The 9,782-nt window shown below is 37.9% G+C and overlaps 1 protein-coding gene across 2 annotated transcripts in view; it reads right to left on the reverse strand.

Annotated features, from left to right (window-relative positions):
- The window catches only part of LOC137294152 (cilia- and flagella-associated protein 61-like), a 79,832-nt gene that overhangs the window by 9,666 nt on the left and 60,384 nt on the right, over positions 1 to 9,782 (reverse strand). For both annotated transcript variants that reach the window (XM_067825132.1, XM_067825133.1), the window contains exons 26-30: positions 7,409 to 7,485; positions 4,851 to 4,955; positions 3,677 to 3,780; positions 3,145 to 3,235; positions 1,291 to 1,350 (exon numbers count right to left, since the gene is read on the reverse strand). In XM_067825132.1, coding sequence (XP_067681233.1) covers positions 1,291 to 1,350; positions 3,145 to 3,235; positions 3,677 to 3,780; positions 4,851 to 4,955; positions 7,409 to 7,485 — 437 coding nt within the window. The remainder of the gene's footprint in view (positions 1 to 1,290; positions 1,351 to 3,144; positions 3,236 to 3,676; positions 3,781 to 4,850; positions 4,956 to 7,408; positions 7,486 to 9,782) is intronic.

Here is a 9,782-nt window from a genome sequence, read left to right on the forward strand (position 1 = left end):
AAGGAGTTGTTCATTAAAGGGCCACTGGCTGTCATAGAAAGGACATATCACACTGAAGTATACTGGATCATCCATCCATCCATCCATCCATCCAATTTTCATAACTTATAAAAGTAAAAGGAGTTGTTCATTAAAGGGCCACTGGCTGTCATAGAAAGGACATATCACACTGAAGTATACTGGATCATCCATCCATCCATCCATCCAATCATCGTAACTTATAAAAGTAAAAGGAGTTGTTCATTAAAGGGCTACTGGCTGTCATAGAAAGGACATATCACACTGAAGTATACTGGATCATCCATCCATCCATCCATCCAATCATCGTAACTTATAAAAGTAAAAGGAGTTGTTCATTAAAGGGCTACTGGCTGTCATAGAAAGGACATATCACACTGAAGTACACTGGATCATGCATCAATCCATCCATCCATCCAATCATCGTAACTTATAAAAGTAAAAGGAGTTGTTCATTAAAGGGCTACTGGCTGTCATAGAAAGGACATATCACACTGAAGTACACTGGATCATGCATCAATCCATCCATCCATCCAATCATCGTAACTTATAAAAGTAAAAGGAGTTGTTCATTAAAGGGCTACTGGCTGTCATAGAAAGGACATATCACACTGAAGTACACTGGATCATGCATCAATCCATCCATCCATCCAATCATCGTAACTTATAAAAGTAAAAGGAGTTGTTCATTAAAGGGCTACTGGCTGTCATAGAAAGGACATATCACACTGAAGTATACTGGATCATGCATCAATCCATCCATCCATCCAATCATCGTAACTTATAAAAGTAAAAGGAGTTGTTCATTAAAGGGCTACTGGCTGTCATAGACATGATCTTGCTTGATCTTGATGATCTTTTGCTTGATAATGGTGTTAGAATCTGCACCAAAACATCGCATCCACTGCAAGAAAGAAACTGCAAGAAAGAAGTTGTCTATCCATAAAAGTCTTCACCCTCACTTTACAATATGCCAAGCTCTGCAAATGCTTAACTCTGCAGGCTACACAGGTGGGATGTTGGCTGCAATCTGTTGCCAACATGTCACTCAACATGGATGTAGATAAACAGCTACTGTTCAGCTGTCATGCAGTTAAGCGTTTCCATACAGGTGGAATATTTCATTATTGCACACTTAGTCATGTTATGTTTAATTGCAGCAACACATTATATCCACTTCACAAGGATTTATTACGGGAGTAGATATCAATATCAAGCATGAAGCCTGATGTGCTCAGACACTTTAATGCTCAAAGATTGGAATTTACTCACCGATATTTCATCATCCACCACCATCCGGACCTTCTCCTCCAGGGCCTCCAGTGCTTCCTCCTGGAAACACAAGCACATGTGACACTGGAGTAAGTGAATGTTGTTTGATGCCACCATTCCAGCCTAGGTCCCAATCTACAAAATGTTCTTTACGACGTTATGTAACTCTATACTGTATGATTGGTTTGCTAATGATGTCATGCTACAATGCTTTGTGAACTGGGTTCCTGGCCTGTAATTAATCTGGTCCAGGAGAACCTGAGACAGGCACCAATGGTCACAGTGTCGGGAGGAGGATCACAGTCTTTTATTTGCACAGTGCAGCCTACTATCTCAACATCTGGGATTTATCTAAAACTTGAAGCAAAGTGCTACAAAACAATCAGAAAACATATCAGTATTCTGATTAAAATAGGAACTTTTCAAAGTTCTTATAAATCCTTTAATCATTATTATATTTGAGACATTTTATAACTCCAAATTGGGAATTTCTGCTGACATTTGCTGCAGACTAAGAAACAAATTTGGGCTTCCGACAAGGCCTACTCTAATCCCATAATTTCCTTCCAGATGACAAACTGGGGATCGATTGTATGTACACGATAAGACAGGTTGTCCTGACACAAGCCTCAGATGAGAAGACAATTGTTAATTAGTCTCCTTTCTGTCAGATAAACTGTTGAAAGCATGTGAGATTCTTAACAAATTCAGCTGTCAACTTCTTTCAAATATTAAATCATATATGCTGTATTATCATAAGATTGGAATAGATTTTCCAGTACCATTCCAGTCAGACATAATCACTAACAAGAAAACCAACCACCCTGGAGTCTTTTAATCTCTCAACTCCTTGACTAACGCTTTGGGTAAAGTAAAAGCATTTCCTCTAGGCAGTACCAAGAAATCCTACATTGTGACATATGGATGAGGTCTTTGACATGGTCACCATAACAAGAAATCCTACATTGTGACATGTGGATGAGGTCTTTGACATGGTCACCATAACAAGAAATCCTACATTGTGACATGTGGATGATGCAAGTCAAAGGTCTTTGACATGGTCACCATAACAAGAAATTGCAATACCCACCCACACAGTTTATCTTGTGTGAGTGAGTGAGTGAGTTGACTGTTAAAGTCCAGGTGCAGTGTAATGAGATCTGGAGCTGGTGTGGTCGCACAATGAGTCTTTTATCTTTTATTGGTTGTTGCTAACACAAACTAAAACTTAGTTTCTAAAATATATAATTTTCATATAAGTGGTGGGACATTTGGACCTGAAGAAAATCGCATCTTGCTTTATTTAGAACTTTTGAATTCCAGCAGGGAACAGAGCACAATTAATGATTCAGAAACTGGGCGATACACAATCAATGGCAATGCAATTGAGTACTAACAGTTGTCTTGTAAGCAGTAGATCTTGAGTTTAGTTTTACACAGTTTTTAGTGACAGATAATGCATAAATGAGGCATATTTCCAATGTAATCAATTGGGATCATACGTACCCTATAATTTAATATAACAAATTAAGATCCATGCCTTTTTATATCAGCCGACTTTAAAAGTATCCATGGAAAACTGATTCCAAGAGGTGTCTCATCACGCAACAAGTGAATGCATGTGTTTAGTTTTGTGCTGCTCTTTCAGCAATATTCCAGCAATACAGCAGAGGACACTAACTTCACTGTATAGTTTTCATGTGGGAAATTGAACAGTGGCGTTCAGCATGATGAGCAAACACCTTAACCACTAAACTGCCTCACTGCTCCTTAGAAATTGGTGCCGAGACAGCAAGCAGGCCTATATACATAAAACATGAGCATGACCACTGATTGTATGACGTAACCACTGACCGGACTGGTGATGAGCAGTTCTCGGATCTCATCCCGGAAGTCTGGGAATCTGTCATGATAGATGGCCATGCTCCAGGGCTGCTGGAAGTAGCTGTCAGGAAAACAAGAAGTATCTCATGACACATGTTAGCAGTTGAAGTGGGAAAACACAACACTTACTCTATGGCATACTATTCTTTAGTTTAAGCTCATAGAAAATGATTATACTTATTTTGATTATGAGAATACATTTCAGTAAGACGTGAACTTTGAGTGACCCACATCTGTAATCACCATAATATATACCATATGAACCTATAAACCAGTACATCCAGCAGTAACAGTTATCTTAGATATACCACATTAACATCATGGTGTAATATAATCAGAGACACTTACAACATAGTTATATGACTCATGAAAACACAATTTCGAAAGAAAAGAGCAGCTTCATTTGAAATTGAAAAGTATCCCAAGTGAGAAGGGAGACTGACAACATTAGGAAACTGTCAGTAAGCTTCATGTAGGACAGGGAGACAGAGTAGGCACTCACTTGTAGAAGTCTTTAATTAGTCCCTCTTCATACCTGGACAGCATGTTGTTGAGATAGCGTTCATGAATACCAAACAGGCATATCAGGTTGCTTGCGGGTACAGGCTGTAAGGAATGCAGGTTTAAACAAAGGTAGTATGGAATTCAAATTCACAAATCGGTACCATCAAATGTCCATTTCCAAAACAGTTGTTTTGTTTTCAAAATTCAATGATAAACATTTGTACCAGTCCATCATGATTTTGGAAAAAGATGTAAGTGGAAAATGATTAAATTATTTCTTAAACACGCCTACATTGTATGGTCCATATCAGTGATAACTCCACAGAGAGTGACCTCTAGTAATGGTTTCTAAACATTACTCAATATTTCTTAACATTACTGGCACTCAAGTAACACTTGTTGTAAGACAGTGTGAAAGTTGTGAACAATAACATTGCCTTGTGGAAAGGCCCTTTGATCTAAAATTGTCTTCATTAACAAATACTAGTTGACATAATCTACTCATATAAGTTCTGAGACCACATTGTCTTAATTGGTTATCAATTGCAGCCTACAGGAGAAACAAAACCATGAAGGAATACCCTACAATTATGCCAGATCAGCGGCCTGGTAGTCGCATTCATTGACGACCCATGTGATAAACACAGCTGCAAAATCTCCATCGTATTAAATCAATCAGACACTTTCCTTAGTACAGTGTCTGGTGTCAAATACCGCAAATGACAATACAGATGCAGTAACAAAAATGTGGTTTAGCTGTTCACTTGCCAAAAGTGCAAAAAACAATATGTTGGGGAAACTAAACGATGCCTCAAAACGAGGCTGAATGATCACTTCGCCGACATCACTCAAAACAGAGACAAAGCTGTTGCGATTCATTTCAATTCAGAAAAGCATGGCAAATCAGATCTCACCTATGAGATCATCGCACAACTGGGAGAAGACTCTGAACTTAGGTGGCTATTCAGACTCCACATGTTCACCCCGCAAGGCCTCAACAACAAAATACTGTAAAATCATTATTATTCGCGGGGGTTTAATTTTCGCGCTTTTCGCGCAAAAACATAAGTTGGCTAAGGTATCTCCCTAGTCTTCTTTACTGGTTATCAATGACAGTTACACTCAGTCAGGGCCACTTGGCTACACATGGTGGCTCTTGTCTGACCATGTACCTGTTTGGAGACGCAGGTGATGGTCTCTATGGTGTTGTACTGGTTCAGATGAAGGCGGAAGTAGTTGGCATCTGGTCCAGCCTCCCCTGTGATCAGCTCACGCCCCTGACAACATACAACAGCAGTCATATTAGACATTTGGTTGGGTTAAATATCATTGTATTTCAAACATGTCCTGGAAGGTGGTCCAGTTTTGTAAAACCTATGAGCATGGTTTTGTGCTGACAGACCAAGGAACATATATGCACTGAATCTGAGTGTCAGTCTTGAAAGCTAGTGGATCCATCCATCACAAAGGGAGGCAACTCCACACAAACTGTATCAGGCCTCTTGTATTATATTTTTTAAGCCTTTCAAACACACTTCTTTATCAATGAGGTGATAAGGTTACTGTCAGAGATAGGTTATATACATATCAGAAGATGTTTTATAATGACTACCAGCTAAAACATTTTTTGAAAAGGTAACACATTTGCCATTTAACTTGAAAAGAATAAATATTTACAAATGATGAGAGAGTACTGTTTGGTTTTTAACCACTTTCAGCAATATTCCAACTGCAACATGGTGGGAGACATCAGAAATCATGTGGGGAATCAAACCAAGACTTTCCGCATGATGAGCGAATGATTTAACCAATAGGCTATCCCATCACTTCAGATCTAGACATGAATAATAACATTTCAACATTTGACGTATTTACAGTAATGCTACAAACACTATGCATAGCATTTATTGAAGGGCCGAAGCATGTGTCATGGTCCAATAGACAGTGAATAAATCATAAGCATGTTGCCACAGGTGTTGCAGACTGATTGTAACAGTCCATATATTTTAGGTATTATTTTCACAAACAATAATGAAAAAATTATCTCAGCACTTCATGCTGCATGACACAATGAATTCCTATGACTCTTGTGCATAAATATATTGCCAAGTCATATGGGGGTTTTCAATTTAAACTGGTCAAAGATGTTACATTTCAGTATCAAGTAATTAATTAAATCTCAGGCAATGGGGTAGCCTAGTGGTTAAAGCATTTGATAATCACACTGAAGGCAAGGGGATTGATTCACTCACTCGCTCACTCACTAAATGTACACTGATGTTTCTCAAAAACAAATTTAAGGACCATCCTGTCATGATTGATTACCTATAGTGATATGCAGGACTTGAATCGACCAGAAACTTGTTAGTGTATAACTTAAAACATCATAACACAGCGATGTGAGATTGTCACAATCAGTAGTCTCTCCCAAAATAATATAAAAAAAATGAATAAAAGTGATGTCTATACTTGGATTAAAACTTGAAAGAAAAAAGAGACAAAGATGGACACAAGAAACAGACTCTGATTAAGCAGTCATTTACAGAGCAGCTAGCAACATTCTGGCTATATCATCCATTTGTAATTAACTAAGACGAGACAAGTGAAACTAGTGGTTGATAGAGTAAGTACCAATGACACACAGTCAGTGACATATGTGTAACCATGGTTCATCAGTAGCCAACTCTTTATGTAAGCATGAAGCACAGTGGTCATTTTCCACTTGAGAATCTATCCCAGTGACACATCTATCCCAGGACACATTAACCACTGGTGGATACAGAGGGGGTAAGGGCGGAGGGGAGTGTACGAACCTCTTTCACATAATGCTGTGTCAACCCCTATTTACTCAGACATCTTTCCTAAATTGCTGGACAATATTTTTGTTTTTCAGAAAGGTTTTGGGTGGGACACAACTGCTTGAACTGAAGATATCTGAACTCTACTGGTACCATGAAACAGACATGGTCCATAGGTGCACACTAAGATGTAGGCATCCACACTGACTACTTGATACATGTAGCAAAGGTTGCATATTCTAGCCTGGAATCTGCTTGTGATAATGGCAGTGTATGAATTAGCGTCTGCCTGGCGGCCCACTCCTTGCTAGTCATTTGTTTTTGTTTTGTTTTGTTTTGTTCCTTTATAGTTTTTTGTTTTGTTTTTGTTTTGTTTTTCTTTATTGTACCACATTGCTTGCTAGTTACAAGGCAGGCTTAAAACTTCATTTCATAGCCAGCCCTTTGTGCCAATACATTTTCCAAGGGTATATATTTGACCATGTCATTGGTTACGGGAAATATTTCAAAAATAATTTACAGTTGTGGTTGATGATGTCTGTATAGTTCATGATCAATCAAACTGTAACTTCCACAGATCAGCCTACCCATTTATCTAACACTAAATGTGACTGGTCTAGATAATGCTTTCAGCCAATGAATAATGTCGTTCTTTCTGCTTTTCTGATTCAGATGCCAGCAACACTAAATGAATCAACAATGACCACCAACTTATGGTTTTATTAAATTTGTTTTTATACATGTTTAAAGTTTACCCCACTACATAACAAGTAATTCATTAATTACTTTATTTTAACACCATATCTCACTCTCCTGTTTTTAATACTGGGCTTGCTATATGTAAACAGGGCCGGCAACATCTCTTAGTTATCAGCCCTGTGGGCTTCCTGGCTTTTTTAGGAGGTTCATAAACTGATAATGGTAGAACTTACATAGTCGGACTGAGCCATGTGCACATCCAGTGGGACAGGGAGACTGGGTTTGGCCACATGGAGGTAGTGAAGACCACCTGAAAGTACAACATACTCCGTGATAACTGAACATTTCAAAGACATAATCATCAGCACATAAATAGATATGTCTCTTCAGTAGAGTATAATTGTTACTAAGTTGGATAGAACACATAAAAAATCCACATGTATGACACACCTGAAACAGATCCACAAAAACTCCTACCTTAAAAAAAGTCAAAAGAAGATGATGATGATGATGATGATGGTGATGATGATGATGATGACGATGATGACGATGATGATATAAACATACACAGTAAAATAGATAAACATGTGACATTTCCTGTCTTCACTTCATTAAAAAATTTATATCCTCAAACACCAAGTAAAGAGTGAAAGAGCCTGTTAATTCTTTGAAGCCAGGGCAGAGTAAATATGTCAATATGTCTGGATTGGAGGACCAGTGCTCTAACAAAAGATCAATGTGGGTCAAGCGAAGCTGTCTATTTGGTAAATAATCAACAGCACAACTACAGACTAGTTAAACAGGATGTATTTTTAAGAACAATCAATAGACAAACAATGTGAGAAAAACTTGGGTTTAAATAGGTCTTCAGGTGTGGCCACTGTCAGGAATCCATAACCTTGTCCTTAACACTTCATCATACGTACAGTCTGTTAGCAGTGAGAAGGTACTGATGAATTTCACTTTAAACAAAAATATGAATCGAATACAGTGAAATTAAGGTTGTGACTACTCATAATTTTACCTTGCCAACTGATCATTTAAATTTCAGAATTTTATTCAACTTAGGATAAAAGTTGTTTTACAAACGCTCATAGTTTCAAACACACTATAAACACCATGTATGCATCGTAGGGTAGTTCACTACAGTTCCCAATTACACCCTGCAATAGTGTTACACCTTTATTACCCATGCTAGTTGGATCAGTGTTAAAATTCTTAAAATTATTCTTAAAATGTATATTTCTTTGTTTTTTAAGGTTTATTATGAATTGATTAATTTCATAACAAGTAATTGATTAACTGACTCAAAGTACTATTTATCACTTCTCAATAATAGCAAAAACCAGATTCATTTCAACAACTAAAGAGCAAAAAGGATACAAGACACCAATATAATGGCTCACTTAGACAAATGGAACTGATCACACTCTTCCTTGGTCCCTGAGTTATCACATAATGGGTGAGGTAATACATCGCGCAATAATGGTAAATATTGATATAATGGTCATATAACATAGGCTGTAGACACATAATAACATATACAATACCAGCAAGGTGTACCTCCATTAACCCAACAGGTAAGTACGGCGTGCATGATTTACCATAAGTACTCTTTTGTTACCAACAATAATAAGTCAGTTTATAATGCTCTAAATTTGAAGTGTATGCTCATGGTTGCACATGCTTTTGGCAATGTTTGATCCTGGTCATATTTGTGCATTTTGTACACTGCTTTTGGCAATGTTTGATCCTGGTCATATTTGTGCATTTTGTACACTGCTTTTGGCAATGTTTGATCCTGGTCATATTTGTGCATTTTGTACACTGCTTTTGGCAATGTTTGATCCTGGTCATATTTGTGCATTTTGTACACTGCTTTTGGCAATGTTTGATCCTGGTCATATTTGTGCATTTTGTACACTGCTTTTGGCAATGTTTGATCCTGGTCATATTTGTGCATTTTGTACACTGCTTTTGGCAATGTTTGATCCTGGTCATATTTGTGCATTTTGTACACTGCTTTTGGCAATGTTTGATCCTGGTCATATTTGTGCATTTTGTACACTGCTTTTGGCAATGTTTGATCCTGGTCATATTTGTGCATTTTGTACACTGCTTTTGGCAATGTTTGATCCTGGTCATATTTGTGCATTTTGTACACTGCTTTTGGCAATGTTTCAACAATATCATGGAAGGGGACTCCAGAAATGGGCTTCACACATTGAACCTATGTGGAGACTTGAATCCGAGTCTTCAGTGTGACAAGTGAACACTTTAACCACTAGGGTACCCCACCACCAGACTGCTTGTGAAAAGGTTAACATTAAATTTCAGTATCCCATCCTGCTGCATACCAGTTCACTGCTTAGTGTTCATGTCAAAAGTCTCTGTCTGGTCTGTCATTATCATACCACAATCTATGTCTCTTGGGCCTAGCAAACCAAAGAACAAACATCTAGGACATGAACCCATTATTAGCAACCCTTGCTATGTCACAAGTTACAATACACAAGGGTTCTTGGGCTTAAAAATGTATCTGGCATATGCGCAAGTTTGAATGAAGAGAGATGTATTCTGTAGTCACTCTGGTGTTTGGATGGAAGG

This window comes from Haliotis asinina, chromosome 8 (genome assembly GCF_037392515.1).
Source record: "Haliotis asinina isolate JCU_RB_2024 chromosome 8, JCU_Hal_asi_v2, whole genome shotgun sequence".
Lineage (NCBI taxonomy): Eukaryota > Metazoa > Mollusca > Gastropoda > Lepetellida > Haliotidae > Haliotis > Haliotis asinina.